The 25,764-nt window shown below is 34.3% G+C and overlaps 1 protein-coding gene across 1 annotated transcript in view; it reads left to right on the top strand.

Moving 5' to 3' along the window:
* Window positions 1-23,956, top strand: part of TUBGCP5 (tubulin gamma complex associated protein 5) — a 28,085-nt gene extending 4,129 nt beyond the window's left edge. Inside the window, exons 3-19 of the mRNA XM_029283402.1 lie at window positions 5,303-5,324; window positions 6,251-6,340; window positions 6,895-6,988; window positions 8,452-8,698; window positions 8,799-9,001; window positions 10,674-10,789; window positions 11,425-11,693; window positions 13,739-13,937; window positions 15,202-15,390; window positions 16,148-16,330; window positions 17,244-17,328; window positions 17,411-17,531; window positions 17,990-18,168; window positions 19,031-19,156; window positions 20,177-20,265; window positions 23,039-23,139; window positions 23,432-23,956. Coding sequence (XP_029139235.1) covers window positions 5,303-5,324; window positions 6,251-6,340; window positions 6,895-6,988; window positions 8,452-8,698; window positions 8,799-9,001; window positions 10,674-10,789; window positions 11,425-11,693; window positions 13,739-13,937; window positions 15,202-15,390; window positions 16,148-16,330; window positions 17,244-17,328; window positions 17,411-17,531; window positions 17,990-18,168; window positions 19,031-19,156; window positions 20,177-20,265; window positions 23,039-23,139; window positions 23,432-23,478 — 2,360 coding nt within the window. The 3' untranslated portion in view covers window positions 23,479-23,956. The remainder of the gene's footprint in view (window positions 1-5,302; window positions 5,325-6,250; window positions 6,341-6,894; window positions 6,989-8,451; window positions 8,699-8,798; window positions 9,002-10,673; window positions 10,790-11,424; window positions 11,694-13,738; window positions 13,938-15,201; window positions 15,391-16,147; window positions 16,331-17,243; window positions 17,329-17,410; window positions 17,532-17,989; window positions 18,169-19,030; window positions 19,157-20,176; window positions 20,266-23,038; window positions 23,140-23,431) is intronic.
* Window positions 23,957-25,764: the final 1,808 nt, after the last annotated feature.

The following is a 25,764-nucleotide window of genomic DNA, read 5'->3' on the forward strand; positions in this document are numbered from 1 at the left end:
AATAAATAAATAAATAAATAAAATAAATAAGCTTAATTTCCCCTCAGTATTCAAACCACTCTTATCAGTTATGATTTTCTCAAAGTTCATTATCTTTGAATATCCAAACTTTTCATTCAAATACACCATCTCAATATTTTTACATTTCATATATTATAAAAGTATTATACTAGTTATATATCTTATCCCTCTTACTATAGGGCCCCTTTATGTCCAAGCTTTGTCTGTTCTTTTGGCCATGTTCAAACAAGTATTTAACCATATAGTACACCATCTAGTAATCTTACTATAGGGCCTCTTCATATCCAAACTTTATATATTTTTTAATTTTATTCAAACAAGTGTTTAGTCATATAGTATTCCATCTGGTAAATTGAATCACATCTCTTAACTCTAACTCTAATCTTCTTTTGCCAGGTCGCTTTCCAAATCAGTAGGTTTAGCTTGCCAGGTTGTATTTTTGTAGATGTTGTTGGGGATAAAAAAGACAAGTTGTGTAGAATATTCATTTTTTGTCTCCCACACTTTGATGGTTCCCCTGACAGCTCTTTAATCCATGTTATTAAATCATCTTTTTTGTCCACCAGTTTGTTTTGAGGTCCTGGAAGATAAAACTTTTTTATTTCCTTTGTTGTAGCAAAATTTTGGGGATTTTCTTTTGTTTGTATTAAGTTGTAGTTTTCTTCATTTGTAGCTTCCACATTTGAGTCATTTTCCTCTGATTTGTATTCTGTTGTCTGATTTGTTTGTTCATTCTTTGTCGTCATTTTTTGAGCGTTATTTAATTGTAAGTTTAAGTTAGAGATATGTTCATTTATGTTATCAAAGTTGTTTTTAATCTCATGATTTAAGACAATTGTCATTTGAATCCGTCACAGCATTGCATATATTTTCTCCTGGAATGTGTTTGCTTTGTCTTGAGTCATTTTTCCTGCAGATCTCTGATGTTCCAAGCTGGAGTCTTCAGGAAGAGGTGTTAGGTGTGGTTTTCTATCACTGTTAGATAAATATACAACATCCATTTTATCTCCCCCCTCTAAGTAGTTTTTCACCAGTACCACAGTCTCTTTAATTAGCTTTATCAAACCGTCCATCTTAAAATCCAAACAACCAAGTATTATGTAGTTCTTATCTTTATATATGTTTTTTTTATAATCCAATAGGTTTCCAATTTATCAAAGCATCACTGAAAACAGTATTTTGTAACAATTCTTCTTTTCAGGGGTCTTATAATTATCAACCAGCCAAGATTTCAATCCAAAGTTAACCTCCTGAAAGCTTTCCAGAATTCCCTTTTAGAAGATTAGCCAAAGGCCAAGGTTTTTCTTTCTCTGCAAACAGTTCTTAAACTTAAAAATGCAGATTAGTGTATTTATAATCCCAGAAGGTCAGCAGTTTCTAAACATATATAGTTTCACTCTGTAGTAGATAGCTCAATGCTTTATTCCCAGCTGTTTTTTGCTATTTCTGGGCATCTTGCCAAATTCTGAGTCAATACAGCTATAGTTTTCTCTTAATCCTCCACTAGATGTCACTGTTCATTTTCCAACTTTTAAAGCAAAGAGTTATTTTTTTTATAATTTCATCAATACTTTTTCAGGTATGAAGTTTTAGCAATTTTCTTATTTTTCAAATTTATCCAAACTGTAGTATTTTTAACCTCATTTCAATATATTTTTGGTTCCCATAAGAGTTTAATTCGCCACTTCTGTCTATAGGAGGATGGGGGTGTAGTCCCCGCCATTCTCACTTTGGGAGGATTTTTGCTTCTTGGGAATCTTTTCCAGGAAATCAGATATAAAATAGGAGAGAGAAGATCAAATTCCTCACCCAGTTTTAAGTATGCTATTCACCATTGTTCTGGTTAGTGCCTTTGGACTTCGGCTGCTATTAGCTTGGGCTGGTCAGCAAGGTGTGGCCAGCCTTTCTCCTGTCGGGTTGGAGGGCTTCCCCCGGATTGAGCGGAATGACTGCTGAATTTTGTAACAATTCTTCTTTTCAGGGGTCTTATAATCGGAGCACCCCTCTTTTGTTCAGAGCGATCATCGGAGCACCCCTCTTTCTTTGTCGCCTCTCTGGGGCGACTTTATTATTATTTTTTAAATATGTTTTATTAATTTTTAACATACACCTTAATGTTTGTTAAACATTGTGTTGTCTGCGTTAGTGTTTAAAAAATAATAACAATTAATTTCTATAATTCTCTAGTCCATATAATAGCTTTACTTGATTTCCTCTTCTTCCAATAATATTCTTTTGCCAACCTTAAATTAATATAGTTCTTATTTAAATAAATGACAATTAAAAATAAACATTTTTCTCATGTTTTTCCAAATAATAACCACATCAGTATAAAGCTTCTTTTCATTGATTATCTTGTCATAAATCCTGTTTACATTCTTATTTAAATTTGTTTTCCCCACAATATTCAAAACATTCTTACTGGTTAAGATTTTCTCAAAATTAGTTACACTTAAGTATTTAAGTCTTTTTTCTCATACAAGCCATCACATTTTTACATTTCTCATATCTTAAAGAGAAATAAGGGGGAAAAAAGACAAAACAGAGAAAACATTTCTTTTATGTAAACCATCCCAACATTTTTATATTCCTTATGTCAAAAAAACAGACACAAAAGAAGAAAGAAAGAAGGCATACTATATTACTTGAGGGTTCATCCCTCTTAAACTAATCTTCATATATATACAAAATCTTTCTATTTCTTTAACAATATTCAAACAAAAGTTTAATTTTTAAATACTCCCTCTGGTAATTCCCATCATCTAATTTCTTAATTCTCACTTTAGCCTTTTTTTTGGCCAACATCTTCCCTGTTCAATATGCTTTGATGAATCAAAGAATCTTCCCATAATCTTATAAATGTTGTTGCAGGTACAAAAGGCAAAACAGGTAAGATGTTTTAATAGGAAGGTTTCGCCCCTTTGTATTCTTTGAAAATCTTTTCCTTTTTTTCTTTTTAAATTTTATTTATTATTTTTTGTCTCTCATGTTCTTGTAATTCTTCTGGCAAAATCCATTTTGCCAAATCTTTTTTCTTGTCCTCAAACTTATTTTGTAATGTTAAAGTGTAGTTTGTCTTTTCCATGTCCAGAGTTTCCTCTAAATTTTTTTCCATCTGGGTTAAGTCATACTTACTTCTTGAAATCTCTCTCCTGTCTCATATGCAGTTGTCTGTTTTTTCTGCTAACTCTCTATTTTTATTTTCTGTGAATTTTTATGTTGTAAAGTTAAATTGGAGGTATGTTCGTTTATGTTTTCAATGTTATCTTTAATTTCCTTGTGGTTTGAGATTATTGTTGTTTGGATTAGTTGCAACATAGCATAGATCTCCTTCTAGAAAGTATTTGTTTTTTCTTGGTATATTCTTTCTGCAGATCTCTGGTTTTCCATGATAGCCAAAAATCAGGGTTTTCCTTTATCTGCAGACAGCTTTAGAGTCACAGTTGAGTTGAGTTAGTATTTGTAATCCAGAAAGATCAATTCCTTTTTTTTTTTAGAGTTTATAATTCTCATTTTGTAGAAAGCCCAAGATGTTTTCTTTTTTCTTTTGTCATAGCTGATCTCTGTTATTAAGACATTGAAGGACACCAGAATCAAATTTATCTTTTCCTCGACCTTGCCAGTCCCTGTAATAGAGCAGCTGTTGTATATTTTCATCCACCACTAGATGTCAGCACCAGTTCCTTCAGTAATAGACAATTATTTACTTCTATTTTCATGATATAAAAGGAAAATTTTAACAGATTCTATCAATTTCAAACTTGTTCAAATTAAGTCTTATATTTTCATTTCAATATATTTCTCTTGCCCCTGAAAGGGTTAATTTGCCACTTCCGTCTGCAGGAGGGTGGGGCAAAGGTCCTCCTCCTTCTCACTTTCGGAGGCTTTTTGCTTCTTGGGATTTTTCTTTTTCCCAGGAAATCAATTTCCAAGTAGAAGAGAGAAAATCACTGTTCTTACCCAGTTCCAAACACATTTACAATCAGCTTGAAGTAGTACTTTTGGACTTCGGTTGCTTGTAACTTGGGCTAGACTCGGACATTAAGCTAGCCTCTTCTGCCAGTTTCTGGAGGGCTTTTCCCTAACCTATCGAATCGACTGCCATCTCTCTGCAATCAGCGGGACTTCCCCCTTCTATGTTGCCTCTATGAGGCAACTTCAGGCCCATTTAGGGTCCCCTGGCAGGTAGAAATCAGCCATAGGTTGCAGAACCCCGTGATCCCTTGGCTGCTGCGGTACTGCGCAAAACCGGAAGTCTCTCCGGGATGACTTTAGACCCATTTAGGGTCCCCTGGCAGAGCAAAACTAGCGGTGGAATGCGAAGCTCCGCAATCCCACAGCCATGTGCTACTGTGCAAAACTGGAAGTCTATACAGTATATACATCTTATATTTCTATAAGAGAACCTCAGAATAAGCTAATATCTGCATAGGCTTTCTGAATAAGACACCATGCAATATACAGCTGAAAACATAATTATTTAACATTTTTTTAACCTGGCTTTTGAACCTGGAGAGTCTACAAAGATGTTTAAAAACTTTCAGAGCTAGTGTTATGCAGTGGTTGAGATGCTGGACTGGGTAGTTATATGGTCTTTAACCTTTCTTCTTTATCTTGCAGTGGACTCGATATGGGCTGAAAAATATAACTAAAATTATTAATATGTGAAAAAGTAAAACAGAAGCAAAACTAATAATTTCTTAAGAATGCAATTAATTAAAAAATCCCCTCTTAGAAATTTCTAATAGTTTTTAAAAATATAACATTACTCTGTGTAATAGCTGGATTAGAGCAGAGTTTTTTCCGGAAAGAGTTCTGCCAAAAAAAGGTAGACATTCTTTTCTGGGAAACATACTCAAATTATGTCCAAGCCTCTTTTGAAATAGTTGCTTGCCTCAAAGTCACTAAATAAAACGTCTGTGCAAAGTACCCTTGGGCATAATCTGTTTATTCCCATCTTATTGTATGGTAGTTTGTACTGAGTTTTCTTATAAAAAACAAAACAAAGATGTCTGTTCTTTTCTGAGAAAAAAGTGCAAGAAGTAATTTCACTGAAAGTGAATATTTGTTTCATTTTTTGTTGTTGCTTCTGGCTTGTGAATTTTCAAATGTAATGCTTGTGTCAGTACACCAAAATGCTCTTGATATTAGGATTTCACTCGGACAAGCCTCCACATTTGTTTGAAAAATTCTGGTAATAAACAAGTTGATTCAAACATTATTTAGCTCTATATATGTGATGGATAGTGAAGACTTTTTTATATAACTGTTTTCTCTCTAGATGAACCTGATGCACGTACATGGTTAGAGCAACATGTAGTGGCTCAGTATTGGACCGGTAGAGTTGTTCGTTTTCCCCATAGTTTGCATTTTCATTCCAATTTAGCTTCTATATGGTGAGTTGCCAAACACATTTTTAAATTATTACAGCTGCAATCCACAAATAGAACTATATTGACTTCTTACTGTTTCCCTGTACAAACTTTGTGATCAATTATGTGTTGTAGAACTATACAGGTAGTCCTCGAGTTATGACCAGTTGCTTAACAACCATTCAAAATTACAATGGACCTCCTCAAAAGGTACTTATGATCTGATTTTGAAGTTCCGATGCTGTCCCTCCCCCACAATCGCATGACTGCATTTTGGGTGCTTGGCAACTGGCCAGTCATGTGACTATGATTTACATATTTTTGCCAGAAACCAGCATTTACTTCCAGCAAACCCCCCTCCCCCACAGCAAACTATGGGTTTGCTTAATGACTATTTACTTAACAACTGCAGCATTCACTTAACAACCACTGTGAAAAAGTTTGTAAAACTGAATCTGGTCACATGGTTATTCCTTTATGACTGTCATGATTTACGGCCATAATTGACAGACTCAATTAGGATTGTAACTTGAGGACTACCTAAATCCTTATTCAAAGTCTCAACTAAGAGATAATAAGAACAGATTTGAAGGGTTACAAGATTCTTGGATTAGGTAGTATAAAGTGCTTTAAGATTATCAAAGTAAGTTTTGATTTAATACACCAATATAATTTTTTAAATGAATGTTTTTCAGAATAGGAATATAATGCAGTTTGTCTTTTCAAGCATTACCAGTGGTTTGTTGATGTTGTTCTATAAGTTTATTGGCCCTATAGGAAAAGAGGATGAAATAAATAATGTTGATATTCTTTACCAATACAATCAGTTAAAAGTATTAAAGACATTTTTCTCTTAGGGAACAGCACTTATATAATAGTGATCCATTATATGTCCCAGAAGAGAGAATTCTTGTCACTGAAACGCAAGTCATTCGTGAAACAATTTGGTAAGAAATTGTCAAAGAAAAAGCACGAAGTTTGTTTTATGTTGAATAATACATGCTATCTATGTTTAATTTTAAAATTCAGAAAATGGTTTTATAATACTATTTGTTTTTATTACTGTGTTAATATTAATATTTATTTCTAAAGCAAATTGTCTTAATCAAAATGAGGAAAATAGAGTTTCACAAAGCAAATGATGCTATAACTTTTATAGCCTATATTACTACTTGCTTTTAAATTTTTCTCTGTAAAAAGAAACAGTAATAAAATGTTGCTTTTATAAGAAAAACATTACAATTTCTTTTTTCAAAAATGGATGGGTTTGTATCTATTATATGGTACCATTTTGCAAATATATAAGGTATGAAGTATCTGTTGAAAATCAAGGATTTTTACAGTTTCAGTATGTAATGGACACCGTTCCAGAGTCACTTGTTTTGTGACTCGGGCAGCTATATAAATTTGAAAAATAATTTAATAAATAATGCTACCTTATGAATATATGTTTTCTTATATTTTAAAAAGGCATGTGCTGAGATCATTTTTATTTTTTCAGGCTTCTTTCAGGTGTAAAAAAACTCTTTATATTTCAGCTGAATGAAGGAAAGATAACTGTGAGAAATGACATAACAGTAACCCATTTGACACATGTGAGTGAAATGATCAGTGAATATGAAATAAGCAAATAAAGCAATTTAATTCAATATTAATTCTTTAGCCAGCAAATAAAAAATAAGACAATACCGATTAACCCTTGCTTAATTACCATCTATTCAGTGATCACTTGAAGTTACGTGAATGATACTTCTCCAGAGTCATAACCATTGCAGCACCCCTGCAATGTCATCAAAATTTGGGTGCTTAGCAACTTGCTGGCACTTAGAACTGCAAATGTGCTTCAACTAACCCCACTTTCCTATCTCCCCACATCTTCCCTTTTGGCTACCCTGCTTGGTGGTGGTGATGACATTGGTGCTGGGGTGGCCCACAGTCTTCAGCAGTCTTAGCCAGTTGTCACTACTTCTGGGCCTTTACTTCAGCACCAGTGCTGCCATCGCTGCCAAAGAGTGCCACAGTGGCCACCTCCCCCCCCCCCCCAACAGCACAATGCAAACCCTAGTTACCACCCCAGATGATCTTCTGCTGCTCACAAGGCTTGCCCGGCTTGGCCTTATTTAAGGCAACTACTAGCCACACTGGACCTTTTTCCTGAGGCTGTGTATGCCCTTTTCCATATTGCACGCTGCCCTCTTGCAATGCTTCTAAGATTTTCCAAAATTCAGCAGAGGGCCATGTCCACCCCTCTCCAAATTGTGCACTGTCTTCTCATAATGCTTTGGAAGGTTTTAGAAGCATCATGGCAAGAATCTTAAGAAGACAGAACTCTTCGAATATCTCTTCCAACAGGCATCTTTATTAAGATAAGATGGTTGCAGGCATTCCAAACAGGATCTGAGGGGCTAACCCCTACCATTCAAGGTTTTAAGTGTTCCTAAGCAGCCCCCACCCCACTGTCCTTCCAGCGACAATCTCAGGTGTAGTAGATGAATGCTGATGGGCCATATTGTTATGGTCAGTCCTCTTGGTGAGATCCACATTCAGTCCCTTTGAAGTTTTAATGAAGGAGGTGAGAGCCATAAAACCCCTTTGCTCATCCCCCTTCTTCTTCGTAGTATGACAGAATCCAGAGAGGGCAGAAATGGGGTTTTCCATAGTCGATAACTAGAAATGAAATATAATTGGATTCTGACACGCTGTTTGAAGAAATGTGCCCAAAGTGCTGATATGAGGGAGATAGGTGGGTGGAAAGAGTTCAAAAGGAGGCAGTTCCTTACCTTACTGAGGCTCAGGGCTGGGAAGGACCAAGCTGGGAATGACCTGGATCAGGGTGTGTCCTTGCCTAATGATGACCCAATCAGATATAGTTTGTTTAGTATAAGGATAAAGGTGGCATGTTTCTTTCCTCCCAATAGAATAGATTGTACTTTATTTTGTGTCTTGAACTACTCTGCAAACTTTTCTATGTAATATCTGCATTTTGTAATTTCTATATCTTATTTCTGTTTTCTTTTTACAATAGATAAATAAAAAAATAAAATATTTTATTTTCTAGAATTCATTAAGATCAATGCTGGAGCGCATAGCTGCCTATGGGCAAGTGGTATTTAGGTTACAAAAGTTTATTGATGATGTTATGGGTCACAGCTCAGAAAGTGGGATACATGGAACCATATCCACTCCCAAAAAATCTGCAGAAGCCCCTTTTAGAACCTATCAAGCGTTTGTGCGAGCTCTCTATAAATATTTCATTAATTTCAAAAAGGAACTTACAGAAATTGAGAGATGCATAATCAATGAAGGTAAAATAATTGTATTTTAACTGAAAATTTTATTTTAATCTTTTGAAGTGCTAGCTTTCTATCTGTGACCATAAAAACACGAATCTATACTTTTTTGTAGATATTACAGTTACCCTTTCCATAGTCATAGATAAGATGTCACATCGATTAGCGCAGCTGAAAGTAATTCATAAAGTTTTTAGCACTGGAGTTGCTGAAGTACCACCTGATACTCGCAATGTTGTAAGAGCATCTCATTTGCTGAATACCTTGTACAAAGCAATTCTTGACTATGACAATATTGGGGAAGCCTCTGAACAGACAGTAAGTATAAAAAAAACTTATTTAATAAATAATAAATTATTATTTATTTCATAATTATACTAGAAAAACAAACCGTAGTTTCTATTTAAGTTAAGTCTATAATTCTTTTGATTCATAGAAGACTGTTCTAGTCTAATGTCATCTTATTAATCAGGCATATATGAGTTCAGTTAAGTCTCTGCCCCAAGTGTAATAATACCTCATCTGTGTTTCCCTCGTTTTTTAAATAAATCTAGCTATCAGTGTATTCTTTCACATGATTTCCTATCTGCATGAGTTAATATATGTTGATTCAGTGACAACAATTCAGCTATATACCATACATAAATAACAAGCACTTATAAACTGTAATGATATAAACTTATATAAATGATAGCTGGACTTTTCCATAGCAACAAGAAAAAAGTTGCTTGAGATTTCCTGTTTTAGAACTTTTAATGCCAAATTATTTGAAGTTCTCAAATTCACAGCTTCTTTTTGACAATTCATAAGCTGTAGAGTTAAGAGAATGTGAAATGCAGTTTAATAAAATCGACTCTTCTTCAATCAGATATTGTAGCACCCAAATTAGGATGTGTAATAAATTGTAGAATGTGCACAGGAACAAAAAGTGGCTGAGTTGGAATAGAGATAAAAATTTCTTTGTGAGTCAGTTTAATTTTCTCTCATAAGGATTACATAAATAATACAATTACTATTTTAATAGCATAAACATTTTATTGCCAGGTAACTGTTGCTTAAAACAGTTGCTTCTGGTTTTCTATTCAGAATGTATAATCATTAAGGCTCCTGCCATGCTGCCCAGCCAGTCAGAAAAACCAGATATTTTTTGCTTATTAGCTGAAATCAAGTTAATTATTATTATGATTCTTCAGAATGATTGGTTTGACTACTTCTTCAATTCTTTTATTTATAAGTGCAAATGGTTTATGTGTGAAAATATAAAAATGCATTTTTACATACAGGAAATTCATTTGTAGGCAGTTATAAACATGTTATTGATGCACAGCTCTGTTAAACAATGAAAAGTCACTCAGACAAAGCCACCTGAATATTGTTTAAATATGATGTTCTAAATTATTTTTAGGCTTACCTGGGAAAGAAAGTTATATGTGTGATATTCTGACCATGCAGAATATAGAGCAGCTTTAGAACTGTTTTTCTACTCTCCCATTCTTATAGCAGTTTCCTAAATTAGAAGTTTGCTAGAATAATATCTTCCCATCATATATCATGTGGGAAAAAATGGGCTCCAGAACATATATTGAATTTAAAATTTACATAATGCTTTGTATGTTCAAGCCTTAGTTCAGCATTTTGTTTTTCTCATAGTGATTAATCAGATGTCTCTACTAATAAGCATCCTTCTTCTGCCACCATTTGTATAATCATAAAGGCATGTTCCCCTAGACCAGGGGTGTCAAACTGGTGGCCCACAGGCCAGATGTGTCACCCACAGCTCCGCAAATGCAAAAAATGTGCTATGTCACGATATGTCATGTAATGCGATTGTGTTTGACACCCGTGCCCTAGACCTTTAGGTTATGGGCTTTTCTAAATACTGGGTATATTTTATAAATTTTCTACTAGTGCTGTTGTTTCCTAAGTCATTTAGTGTGTATTATTATCTACTCCTCCCTATTCTTCTTAATTTTTCATAATTTCATTTCAGGTCTCTCTTTTGTTTTCTCTGTGGGTTGAAACAGTAAGACCATACCTACAGACAGTGGATGAGTGGATTGTCCATGGTAATTTATTTGATCCTGCCAAAGAATTTATAATTCAAAGGTAAGGATAGTGAACATCTTGTGGATATATTGTTATTTCTAGGGTGTAGATCATTGACTTTGGGATGATAGTGGTGGAGCCAAAACAAAGCCTGCTTATATATTGCTAAGTATCCATATAATGTGCAGTTAGATTTATGTAATCCACAATATAAAACTCATTTATTGTTAAAGTTCTAGGTTGCAATTGCAATTTTAAAAATTGACATTGGGAGAATACTTCTAACTGGATTCAGTGCTTTAGTTATTTTATTCCCATTTTGTGTAGTGTAATATCACACTTATTATAGCTAATTGAATTCAGAATATAAAAATGTAAGAATCTTCCTATTTCAGCAGCTGACCTATATATCTTAATTTTAATCTTGGTGTTTACTTAATCAGTATGCATATTGCATACTACATTAAAATTTTAGTTGGCTGTGGTGAGCCTTCTTCAAATCTCTTTATTTGCCCTGAATCTTATCCTTAACTGCAGAACTGAAACCTGCAGATAGTGGATGAGTATTCTTTTCCAGTTATTTGAAAAAACTATTTTAGATTATTATTGTAATTATAAACACTTTTGCATTGAAAATAAACAAATATATGCAATTTTCTGAGAAATAACTGACAATTACCTGTTTTTTTCTGCAGAAACAAAAATGTTTCTGTAAATCATAGAGACTTTTGGTATGCCACCTACACATTATACAGTGTATCAGAAAAATCTGAGAATGAAGAGAAAATGAGTGATAATGCTAGTGCCAGTTCTGGCAGTGATCAAGCACCATCAAGCAGACAACATACCATGGTTTCCTTTTTAAAGCCTGTATTAAAGCAGATCATTATGGCTGGAAAGTCCATGCAGTTGCTAAAAAATTTGCAATGCAAGGATGGTTCTCCACAGCCAACTGCAGCCCGAGGTAAAAACTGAATTTCCGCAAAATGTTCTTTATTATATAACGTTACCTATATTGATTTTTAGAATTCATGTAACTGTGTGACTTGCTTGTAAATTGAAAAATGAACCGTTTAGATTTTAAATAGGTATTTCTGATAGAGTAGACATTCTACAGCAGGGGTGTCAAACTGCTGACCCACAGACCAGTTTCATCATACCGAAGCTATGCCCACCCCATTGCCAGCAATGCAAAAAGACATGTCACGTGAAGTGGCGAGTTTGACACCCATGTTCTACAGTTTCTGCCTAATTGATGCTTACTTAATTTTAAGCTACTTTTAAATATCAGTGATATGACAAAACATTTTACTTGATTTTAAATATAAATAATCCTCAATTTATGACCATTTGTTCAACAATGGTTTAAAGTTACGATGGGCTTAATCCAGTAGAATTTTTATTAAGATACTTTAGTTAACATGTTATATTTCTTAATATAAATCAGGATTAAGACAGTTGGTGTAGGATGATGGCTTGAGATTATAGAATTTCTAGTCCAAAACACTTAAGGTTCACTAGGTTGCCCATCCATGGAATAAGTGGTAATCTGAAATTTGTTCCAGCTTCATTTGATCCTTAGAAAGTAGCACCATCCACCTCAAATCAGAGATTATTTGTATCTCAGGCAAGATTTGTACCATCAATTAATTTTGGAGAAAAGGTAGAAGGAACTATAATTGTATTAGTTTTTAATAGAATAAGATGAGATCTGAGTCCAGTGGTGGTAGTTGAGATAACAAAGCCAGCCTAGGTCTAGAGTAATAGATAATTTGAAAAAATCTGTTAGCAGGAAATTTCAAATTTATATGTTTATACTCTGCTGCAAACCTACAAGCCTCTAAGCAGTTTACAGGAACACCTAGATCAGTAAACCACCCACAGTTAGATTAAAATAATAAAAATCTTTAAACCACATTAAAAGACAAATGTAACTTAATAAAATAAATATAAAATCAGGTGTGACGAACCAAAGGCCCGCCAGAAGAGTTCTGTTTTTGGTTGTTTCTGGAAGGTGGCTGTGATCAGAACTAAGCTTCAAAGGGATGCCATTCCAGAGAGTTGACTCTACTGCAGAAAAGCCTTGCCTCTGGCACATAGGTTTGGTGGGGGGGACCCCTGTAGTGACAGCTTTCATCTGCTCCTTCAGTAAGAGCCATGGGTCCAGGAGGACTCCTGATCATAGATCTACTGCTTCATGGTAATGCTTGCTTTTTATTTAGCTAGTTACAAAATGAAGATAATTGCCCATCTCATTATTGGGACTTTCATTGGCTAACATGAAATTTAACTCAGATTGATTAAAAATAAATTACAAGATCAATTAAGAAATCTAAATAGTTCATTCCAGCTTACCACTAATAAACAATCATCAAATAAACAGGACTCACTTAACACCCTGCCCCAAGTAGTTAAAGGAACAACCAAATCTTTTGTCTCTTGGCTTTCCCATCTGGAGATATCATTGTAGCTGCCAGAAAACTCTGATGACCAATTAGTTACTCTATCTTGCTAGGACTCAGTCTTACATATTCTCTTCATCCTTGATCCTCATAGACTCCAAACATAGGATAAGATTTCAGCAGCATCATTATGTGGACTTATTCTATTTGTTTTTTTATACTGTAATGCACATTATCTCGATTTTTAAGAGATTTAAGCAGACATTCATATTGAAAAAGAACATACAGGGCAAAATTAGCAAGCCACTGTCTACTTCTTAAACATGTTTAAGTGATTAGGGCTTTTATAAGACATCTGCAGTTCCTGACACCTGAAAATTAAATGAAAAACCTAGGTACACTATATCACTATAGTTAAAGTATCTATAGTGATACTTGTTTAAAGCCTTGTTTTTTATTATTACTGCTGGTTCAGTTTACCTCTTATGTTTTGTTTGACCAATTAGATTTGTCAGTGGAATCAAAAACTTCAAGTGTTTTTTTTCCCTGGTTTTTATGAACAATTGTCTTGAAGAAGCAGTAATCTATGTTTCAATATTCAATTCAGGTGCAGAAAGGAAGAGCTTGTACATGTTATTTTTGGAATCTGTGCAATTGCGTCTACGTCATGGAGATGAACATATTCAAGATACTTTAACAGAACAGCAAGCTACTAAAGAAAGCCTAATAAAGATGCAGTCCATTGCAGAAAGACATTTAGAATTGGATGATATTCATGATCCTTTACTAGCTATTAATTTTGCAAGGTAATGTAAAACATTCAGGGTTTTTTTTGTCTTTTCTCATTTTTCAAACATCGGTATGATTCTGCCAGACAAATACAAAATTTCCTTGCTATTCCATAGCGTGTATGTGATTTGGAATACAATATTCGGTAGCTTATCAACAAGTTAAATCTTTAGAAGTCATACATTGGTAACCTTTATTATGCTAATTACTGTCTGCTATAACAGTTGTCAGGATATTGTATCTAAAATATACAATAGAGTAATACATTGGTTAAAGTAAAATATAGATAATAGAAGTATGACAGTATACCAAATGCAGAGAAAATGGAGTTTGCTTAATGTACCAAAATTGAAATACAAGAGAAAGAACTGGATGAAGCTCAATAATGATCCAGTTTCACCATAAATGAAAATGTAATGCCAAACCTAATTATGCCAGAGGTTGCAGCTAAGAAGGGAAAGGATTTAGTCAGACAATTGAATTAACACCAGACAAACAACCAGAAAACAATATCCTAATCAAGGAATTACCAAGGAGAAAACCACACCTTACTAACACTGGCAGGATATAAACAGGGAACACACACCACACTCACTAGCACTGATGATGTTATATAGTTGGATAATGAAACATCTGTAAGAAAACAATGAAGCAGAGAACACCAATGATTCCATAATTAAACTCTGAGTTACATAAATTCTCTTGTGTAGTCTTTTCCAGATCATAAAATCCTCTAATACTTTTTTTTTATCAAACTGTACATTTAATGATAGAATAAATACAGTAATATTTACAGTAGTAGTAATATACATTTGTATATTATTAATTTTTCAGAAGCAATTTCTTATACTGCTATTTTGTAACATAAAACATAATTGTCTGATTTCTTATGGGTTTTTTTAAATGGCCAGATGTGAAGATTAGGGAGTCTTTATTTATCCTACACTGAATGCATATCCGAGTTTATGTCAGATGTGTTGAAATAATATAATGTCTTCAGGAAGTACATTTTCCCCCCTTTATCACCAAGCAATCATCAGGGAGAAAATCAATGTGTTTTGCTAAGTATTGATAACTTGATGTCACATACTCAATTGCTAAACAAAAACAAACCAACCAACCAGCTACAGAACCTGTGAAAATCTGTTCTCTCAGAATTAGAGACCGTTTGTATCCTTGTATTTTTGGTATGGCTTGCTTATTTGTAACATATTTGTACAAATTCTATATTTATTTGTTGGAATTAATATGAAGGACTTAAAGTTAATTCTTTTTTTGCAGATTATATTTGGACCAGGGTAACATGCATGAGACACTTTCTGCTGGTGATGTTTGTGTAGATAGGTCATCTGAATCAGTTACATGCCAGACATTTGAACTGACCCTGAGATCTTGTCTTTATCCTCACATTAACAAGCAGTATCTAGAGTGTTGTGGGAATTTAATGCAAACTTTGAAGAAAGATTATAGGTAAGAATTCACGTAAGTTACTCGTTTTGACATGTAGCTAATATATATTTTCAGCATGCCATAGTAAATATTTACTTGTTCACTAAAGTCCTTTTTGTATATTCTTCAGCTCTAGAAGAAATATCCTAGTAACTATGACTACGTACTGTTGTGATGGATAGTTTGAAAGTGGGAACTAGATTGCACTTTTTATCCCTCATTGCACTTGCACGTGGTCTGTCCTGGCTTCCCCCTGACTTGCATACTGCTTGTATTGGCCCTCCCTCAGCCTTCCCTGACCCATGTATGGGCTGCACTCTCCTCCACCCTGCCTGCTGCATTACTGCACTCCTTATGTGGGACTCCTGCCTCTTTCTGCTTAATGTTCACGTGTCTTAAGGTTACAGCTCAATCCCAGGTCCAATTGTTGACATAACCCAAGAACTGCTTGCAAGTTTAAAATTATGACTACTGTTCAAGTTATAAATAGATGACAAGAATTTGGAATAAGATTAGATGCTCGTTGCAAGGAAACATAATTGATAAACAAATTAGATGAGGGGAAGAATGTTGGGCAAGCACCATAAGATATTGTATTCTGTAAAACATAACTATGTGAATTGGAAATTAGGTATCTTGATTAACATAATTCATTGAGATTTATAATGTTTAAAGTAAACATAATTAATTTCTCTTATACTAAATGTCTAATATCTACATCTTCATTGCCTAAGTGACGCACTGAAATTAAACTATGAAATTTGTATTTCTTGCTTAGGCTGGTAGAATACTTGCAGGCAATGAGAAATTTTTTCTTACTAGAGGCTGGTGATACCATGTATGACTTTTACACATCTATTTTTGATAAAATACGTGAGAAAGACACATGGCAGAGTGAAGCATTCCTAAATGTCCAGCTTCAAGAAGCAGTTGGACAACGTTATCCAGAGGATAGTTTAAGGTAATAAAGTAACTACATCTAGTAGAGGAAGAAGGATTTGCCATAGATGTACCACTTCTGTTGTAAAAAGGAATTGACTTTTAAATGTAAAGGAATTTAAAACAGTAACTTTAGCATATTCTACTTCTGTGACGTTAACATAAACTAAGTTAATGTAATTTTAATGTGAATGAAGGCATTCACATTAGGTTAATACTATCCAGGTTATTGCTATAGTAATAGAGATCTAGATAATGTACTTAGTTGTAATTTGGGTCTTATTTAGTACTAGCTGTAGCCGGCCACGCGTTGCTGTGGCTCAGTCTGGTTAAATGGAAAAGAAAAAAAAGAGAAAGCACACGTTTGTAATATGTTTAATTTCACAATGCTTGTGGGTATACAATATTTTTTGGTAGCGTGTGTTGCTTTTATGTCCAACAGATGGCGCTGTTTTTCAAAAAAAGCATGTTTTTACCTGTCACAGGTGTGACATCTATATAATAGTAGGTATATAAAAACACGCGCGTATTCGAATGCAACGTTGTGTCAAAATTTCAAAGCAATCGGTGAAGAACTTTCGGAGATTTAAGATTTTGAACAAACGAACATTTACATTTTTATTTATATAGATATAGATGAGTGAATTTTTAGAGGTTAAAATTAAAAGTATATGTACTAATAGGAGACCACCAATTTTAAATGATTTGAAGCAGCCACTAATTACATCAGTTTAAAAGCAAATACGATTATCTGGTTTAGAATGCAACCATTGCTGTGATAGCTAATCAAATTTCCCATTACAAAGCTTGCAACAAAAGTAATTGTAGATGGCAGATCTTATCTGAAAACATTTGTGTTGATTTCATTTCATTAATCATATAGTTATCTAATTTGGAACAAACAGCTGATAATGACCACATGTTTTTGTATATAGGTTGTCAATTCTATGTGAAAATATTGATATAGCAAAGAAGAAGTTGCCTGTTCATACACTAGATGGCTTAATACTGAGTTACAAGGTAATGCTTGCTTGCATTGAAATGAAAGGTTTAACATTAAAGCAAAAAAGGATACCAAATTTTTGTTTTGTTTCCTATTTAGGTCCCTTGGCCAGTGGATATAGTTATAAGTATTGAGTGCCAAAAAATCTATAATCAAGTTTTTCTCCTATTATTACAAATAAAGTGGGCCAAATACAGTCTTGATGTGTTGAGGTTTCATGGTAAGAGGATTAATTCTCTTAATGAAAATATAATTCTAAAACCTATATTACCTTCAGCTTCTACAGAAGTATAACACAGAGAGAGGAAAAAATATGAAAAGGAAAAGATAACAGTAAAACCTAGTTTTTTCTGAATCAGCATTCAATGAACTTCAAATTTAGTATGCAACATTTTATTTTAGAGTTTACCTGAAATAATGGACATTTTAATGCATTTGTGGGAATGATATAAATTTACCCATGTGATGTTAAAGCATTTATGGCATAATTATTCAAATAACAGAAATTATGTCAGATACATAGAGTAAGCTTGGGTTTAATAGACATTTTATTTTAACAAATACTCCTTTTTCATCTAAAACTAACTTTTCACCTAAAAAAATATGTGTGAGATGTTGAAATTTATATTGTTTTGCTTTTTTCCCTATTATTTTTTTCTTTTGCACTTTCTTCTTAAGAACTAGTCACAGCAGCAGAAAAGTTTCAGGATAATAGAGGTACGATACTTGATCAAGAAGCAGTTCTTCAATTTGGATTTCAGTTGGAGCCCATTAAACAACAAACTCATCGCATGTTCCTTTTAAGAATGAAACTTATGCACTTTGTTAACAGCCTACACAACTACATTATGACTAGGGTATGTGATATCAATAAGATTAAAAATAACTTTTTGTAAACAATCAGAAGTGATTTTAAACTGTTTCTTAGTGTAGCAAAAAGACTGCATATTTTTACCTGAAAATATATAATTATCATGCCCAGCTTAGCAGCTCTTGGGATTTTAAATAACAAATTCTGCTAAAATAAAATGCTTTCAAATGCATGATAATTTCTTCTGTAATATATCTTTGCTAATATCAAGCACTGCAAAATAAATTTATTAGTCATGAGAATTCAGCTTTGGTTAGCATTCTAAACTATTCCGTATGTTGTTGTATCTGCTTAGAGCAGGGGTATCAAACTGCCGGCCCACGGGCCGGATGCATCATGGCAAAACCGCGCCCACCCCATTGCTGGCAATGGGAAAAAAGTTGTGATAATTCGCAACACGGGATGTTCCGAGTTTGACACCCCTTAGAGGAATATAGAGGGAAAACCAACATTTGTTCTCCAATGTAATAATAAACTGTATTCTTCCCAAATAATATGTACAATTAGAAAAAAGACAATTCAGATTTTTATTTAGAGTCATACTTACTGTCAAATATTCAAGTTTACATAATATTTGAGTCTCTGGCTGTATTTTAGGGATTCTTTCTTAGATGTGGTTCCCAATTATATCATCATTTTTAAAAAGGGGTTAAATTCTTTTCTGAAACTGTTTTAATCTAAGGAGTGCATACATTACCATAATTATCTAACTGATGTTCATTGTAATTAGAAATGTCTTGTATTCTGAAAATTGAACTTTGGTGATTACAGTGCAAAGATTTTTAGGGAAATCTAGAGAAAAGGAATTTAAATTTTGGTTCATTATACATTTTGCCTCCTTTTACAAGATTCTTCATAGTACAGGCTTGGAGTTCCAGCATCAAGTAGAAGAAGCAAAAGATTTAGATCAATTAATCAAAATACATTATCGGTATCTTTCTACAATCCATGATCGTTGCCTCCTGAGAGAAAAGGTACATCAAATATTAGTTGTATGGAATCTGTATAACATTTGCAAGGGGTTGGGATTATTAAATTCTAACAGTTAAACTATAATGCAAGCAAATTAATATTTGGAATGTTAATCTTTAAATTATCACATTGACTACACAGAATAATACTTTCAGTCTGTCCAATACTTCAATAGAAAAGAAGTTCATGGTGAAGTCTGAGTACATATCAATTCAGAATTGTAACTCAGACACAGCAGATTTTTTTTCAGTAATCCCTTTGGCTTCATCTCATGCATGATAATACAGAGTTTGTTATGGATTGGTAAATTCCAAATTCTCAGAAATATTAATATTTTCAGTGTTATTTTGCCCAAAATGAATTTAATAAACTGATAACCAAATTTTATAATTAAGACAGGCCAATGTAGAACAGGCCCACAGCTCTAGGCCAGTGATGGCGAACCTTTTAGAGACCGAGTGCCCAAACTGCAACCCAAAACCCACTTATGCATCATCGGGTGCCGGGTGGGTGTGGCTGCGGTGGTAACAGCAGACTGGGTGGGACTAAAAAGTTCAATCAATCAATTCCAACTTTGCAAGATCTTTTTTTTTCTCGCGAGAAGTTGAAATTGACTGATTGATTGAACCTTTTTTTTTGTACACGCTTAAAAGGTTTTATAAAACCCAGCTGAAGGCCTAGGACTGGAGCCTATAAATGTACTTGGAATATGGGTACTTCCTGTAGGGTGATTATCTGCTTTACTTTACTTTTCTTTATGCTACCCATTCCTAAAGACTCTGGGAGCTAACCATCTTTTTTGTGCTGTAAAAAGAAATATTTACAAAAATATATTTCCTAAATAAAAATAACCAACTCACAAGCTATAATAATCCAATAATATATTAATACATTACCAATATATTAACATGCTCAAAATTTTTCAACTTTAAAAAAAAAAATGAAGAATGGAATATGTAAATCTACTTTTATCTACATAAATTTGTGACAGTAGCTGTTACCTGTTAACATTTGATTTCCAGGTTAGTTTTGTGAAAGAAGCAATAATGAAAGTTCTGAACCTAGTATTGATGTTTGCAGATCGTTGGCAAGCTGGTTTGGGAGCCTGGAAGTAAGTACCTGTTCAATCTATGCATCACAATCAGCTGACAGAATTGAGACTTGTTTTGCTGACATTTGTTCTTTGAGTTAAGTCTTATGAATAAGATGAAGCATAGTGTTGACAGATTGTGTAGACCATAATAGAATACATTTACATTGGATCTTATCACTTCTGGACACATGTTAGCTTCACAGTGTGTCTTTTACGTATAATTTTCTAAATTGTATATTCAGAAAATAAATTAGACATAATTAGCAATAAAAGAAATTTTTGGAGCCCTTTTCTGTATGGTAATAGGTATCTATTTGTTCTGAATGTTCTTATAGTGAGAAATCTTGGATATCCTGAAATATCATTTGAAGTATTTTCAGTTGGTCTTGTAAAGATGCACAGGCATCTTTCTGGCATCAAATAATTTGATATCATTGCTGAGTATTCACAGGAACTAGATATAGTGGTGGGGAAAAAAATAGCCATCAGCTGTATCCAGAGAAATACATTTTTTTCTTATACTGTTTACCTCAGATTGTGATTCTTAAGCATAAGTATCCTGTTTTCACTTTTTAAAAAAATTCAATTTCCCCTCAGTATTCAAAATGTCGCTATTGTTTATAATTTCAGAGTAAGTTATATTTGGATAACCAAAAGCTTCCCTTATTCAGACTCTTGCCATTTTCCTGTTTCCCTTCTCATACCAAAATCTAGTATTCTAATTGCAAATCTTATCTTTCTAGTTATGATACTTCCATTTCTAGCAATTATCTATTCTCCACCATATTCAAACATCTAGTTAATAATATAATATCCCATCTAATGAATCAAAACCTCTATTTTCTTCAGTCTTACTCTAGCTTTCTTTGCCAACTAACTTTCCAAGTCAATGCATTTGAATCATCACACATTTTTTCCTCTGTTTTTGTGTATATTATTTGGAATAAGAAAGACCATTCAGTTAAAATATTTTTGGAAGAACGAACCCATTGATATTCATTAAACAGCCTCCCTCCTTCTCCAATTCCCCACAGTTCTCCTAACAGCTCTATCTTCTATTCAATCAGTTCTTCCTTTTCCTCAAATGTGTTCTGTATTCTTGATTGGTAAGATGTCTTTTCCATTTCCAATATTATTGCTCCGTCTTCTACTTCTTCAGTTGTCTGAATCTGTCAGTTAGTTCCTTTCTTTAGGTCCTCCATCTTTGGATCTGCTTCCTCCAGTTTTCCTTCTGTTTTCTGAGTTGCTAGTTCCTTCTTTGTAGTCATGCTCTGAGTTTGTAAATTTAGTTTAGAAAATTGTTCTTTTATCTCCTTTGTGTTACTTCTAGTCTCATCATGAGCTAAAGCAATAGTCTCTTATATTGATTTCAATATGGAGAGAATTTCTTTCTGATCTTCATCCATATTTTCTTGGTGGTATATCAAACTGAAGACTTTGGGGACAGGTGTTAGAGATGGTTTTTTGCCATTTAAAGCTGAGTCTGGAACATCCATTTCATTTTTTGTAGGTGATCTTTATAATAAAAATTGTTCATCAATCAAAGAGTTGTAATCCAAAATATTCCATCATCTCAAGCAATGATGTGTGTTTCTCTTGCAGGGAAATAGTTCCACAACACAGCTCTGAAAGTCAGTTAATATTTCTATTCGTAGTTCAGGCAGGCCAGTTTCAAGGTAGTTCATTGTCTCTGCCACACCGATAAGTAGCCCCAAAGTTTTTTTCCCTTTTTCTCAGCTGCAGTCTTCAAAAGTGAAAGTTCCTAAGGCCAGCAAGAGTCTTATCTAAATCTGGGCTTCAAGCCAAGTTTCCTTTAGGCATAACAAATTGTAGTGGCATAATTCGCCACTAGATGTCATTAGTGCCATTTTCCAGCTTTTTAAATCCAAACTTATATTACAAGATTTTCAAATCTTTTTTTTATAAAAACAAAAAGTCTCAAAAGCACTTTTAGTCCCCAAATTTCAAAGCCATATATGTATATTAATTCCAAATTAATCTTGTAATTGTCTCTGTTTCCCCCAAGTAGTTAGTTTGCCGCTTTTCTTTTCCTGAGGGAATGGGGTGGAAATTCCCCTTCCCTCTCTCATCGGGGAGGGTGCTTTGGGCAGTTTTTTCAGGAAGAAATCTTAGAGTCATAAAGAGAGGATAGGATCTCACCCAGTTTCATCCACGTTGCCGTAAGGTTGCTTGTTAGTGTTTATTGTCTTCTGTTGTCAGCAGCTTCTGACTGGCTACATAAATGTAGACAGTCTTTCCCCTGCCGGTTTGGAGGACTTCCTCGGATCAAAAGGAAAGGCCGCTGCCTTCCTGTGATCAACGAGTGTCCCCTCCTTGCTTGTCGCCTCTACAGGGCAACTTTCGACCCCTTCTAGGTCCCCAGCAGGGTGAAATTGAACACAATAGGCGGAGCCCCGTCTTCCTGCACCCATTTCGCCACAACGTCAAAACCAGAACTCAATAAAGTTTTGCATTAGAGATTGGATCGTCTCAGCTATGCTTACTTTGTTGGGTTCATCAGTCGGAACCTTGACACAGTGTGAACGATTCCACTAAGACTTCAAGGTGTAGATTGTTTCTTGTGATGAAACCTTTAATGATTTGCATGGTACAAGATTGAATATGGAACAAAAGATAAAAGATCCAGAAAGTGGTTATACCTTTCTAATAAAAATATTTTTTGTTCAAAGCTTTTTACTACAAATATCTTATGTTATTGCTCAGAAAGGAATAACAATATGTTTCCCAAAACATGATTTTTGTCTGTATTGTCTGTCTAAATTACTTTTAGGATGGAATCCATAACAAAGATGGAATCAGATTTTAAAAATTGTCATATGTTTCTTGTGACAGTTCTAAACAAAGCAGTCTGTAGAGGCTCTTTTCCACATTGTGAGTATTTAAGGAAAAAAGTATTTAATAATTTGTTGTTAAACATTTAGAATAATGTGTGCAATACTACTTTCTTAATAGTTGTATCCCTAAATATTTTAATCATAACATTACTATAAGAAAATAATTATATCCTATATAATTGGAGATATATTTTAATTAGAATTGTTAGAAATATGTATTACTTGACACTAAGAAGTATATCATAGTTTTATCCATCAGTGATATGTTTTCTTCAAAAGACAGTTTACTCTATTTTGATCCTAAAACTTTACTTGTTTTTGATTCACAGTGGAATCTTTAGCTTTGTCACTCATGGCTGGAATGGAGCAAACTTAACATGCCATACAAGTATGAAATTATACTCAAGCAACAACTTCTTTGAAACATTGTGATGCTAGCTGAAATGTCTTGTGATTTATGTGGCAGGCATTTTGTTTGATAAGTTACAGTACTTCAGTCCTAGATTTCTCATATGTATAATTTTATAGGTATTACACTTGAAACTGTACAAATGTAAATACTAAACTATCATTAATTTTATATGTGAAATGTTTGTCTGACCAAACCATATTTTTATTTTCCTCTGTGAGGCACAAACAACAAAACAAATGTTGTAAAACAAACCTTTTTAAATATTCCCATTAATACTATTAGTATATAAGTTATCAATTATCCTTAAATGTAATACTACTGTAGTTGGATTGAGTTTTCTTTTCCTCTCTTCAGTGTATGATCATTTCTGATGAAATTAAATTCACAACTGTAGTTGCTGTGATAAATATCAGATTTCAGTAAAATTGGCACTGGAAAAGTACTTTATGATTATCAATTTTTATACTGCATACAGTTAAATTTTTGCCATTGTTAATAAATATTACTGAGCTTATAAATTTTGCATTGACAGAGAGTCTTAGGTTAACAACCATTCAGTGACTTTGAAGTTACAACAATGTTGAGCATTGAAACTTAGAAATAGTCCTCAAATTTGTGGCTGTTGTAGCATCCTGCTGTCACATGATCACCACTTGTGACCTTCACTGCGGGTTTCTAATAAGCAAAATAAATGGGCAACATGACACTGAAGGGGTTATAAATGGCAATCACATGATGTGTCTAATGACCATGTGGGAAAACAACCACAACTAGAACTGCCATTGTAAGTCGACATAGTCCCATGATATTGATGCAGGATCCAATCTGGATCAGTCACCGGGACCAGATTGTGCTAGACTCCGCTAGAGAGAAGTTCCCTGAGGATGAGCTCCAGCACGAGTCTGAAAGCTCGGAAGTCCGAACCTCTGGTCCCGGTGACTGACCCAGATTAGATCCTGCAGCATTATCCTGGGACACATATATTTGCTTTCATTCGTGACATAATATTGAGTTTTACGACCATGCTGCTTGATAATAGAGTTCCTGGTCCCAATTACCATTGTTAACTAAGGACTACCTATGTGACTGCTATTGATGTCAGTTCGCAAATAATGTGAATATAACATTTTCCTTATAGTACAAATTACAATTCCTTCAATGAATATGGCATAAGGGTTGAAGACCAGAAAAAAAAACTCAGATAGAGCCCATATTGGTCATACTGCAAAAAAACAACTATGGATCACTTTTAATGATCTGCTGAAAAATGTAGCTGAGTGAAGTGTCCATAAGACACAGTATATTATTGTTTATACAGTGGTAATCTGAATGGGGAGTTGTCAGAAGGAAACACAAAAGTAATGTTCTAAGATATACAAAAGAAAACTGAAAAGCTGAAACAGCTTGGAACAAAATACTTCAAACTGATAAAGCAACACTATAATATCCAATCACAACCAGAGAAGAAAAAAAGGGCAATAATTGAAGAAACTTTGACTACTGTTAAGGATATGGGTAATTCTGCTATGCTTTGGGGGTGGGATAACATCCAGCAGCACAGCATATTTTGCAGATGGAAAGAGGAATAAGTTCAATTAAATTTCAGTATATCCTAGAAGGTAGTGTCCCATTGTCATTTAAGAAATTAAAGTTAAAAAGAGGTTAGATATTTCATCAGGCAGCAATCTGAAATACTGCCATATCAACCATAAATATTTGCAAAAAAGAAAACAAAGATTTGGAATATCCTTCACATTTCCCAGAGTTGATTACTGAGAATCTGAGGAAACATCTCAAACACATGATGCATGTAAGGAGACTCAAAAATATTTATGAACTAGAGCAGTTCTGCAAGGAAAAGAGGGAAAGTTTCTAAAAGCAAGAAAACAAAGACTATAGGAACTTTGCCATTTCTGAAAAAAAGATTTTACAAAGTCCAAACTTTTCCACTTGCCATATTTACTTTTTAAAATTTAACTGCACATGCATGTCTGGAAGATGGCGGACCCCTGCTTCTTAGCTCCGTGGTAGTGGAGCTGAAGATGGACAGAGGGGGGGGGTTTGGAGACCCCCGGGACCCCCGAGGACCCCCGAGGACTTAGAAGATTCTGACCCACCTGGCTGACTGCCCCGGTGAGTTCCCCCGGGAGCGTGGGCGGCCGTTCGTCGGCCCGTTCGGCCCGTTCGGCCGTTTGCTGGCCGGCTCGGCCGTTTGTCGGCCGGCGCGGCCGTTTGCTGGCCGGCTCGGCC

This window comes from Protobothrops mucrosquamatus, unplaced genomic scaffold (assembly GCF_001527695.2).
Source record: "Protobothrops mucrosquamatus isolate PMUCROS unplaced genomic scaffold, P.Mucros_1.0 scaffold77, whole genome shotgun sequence".
NCBI lineage: Eukaryota > Metazoa > Chordata > Lepidosauria > Squamata > Viperidae > Protobothrops > Protobothrops mucrosquamatus.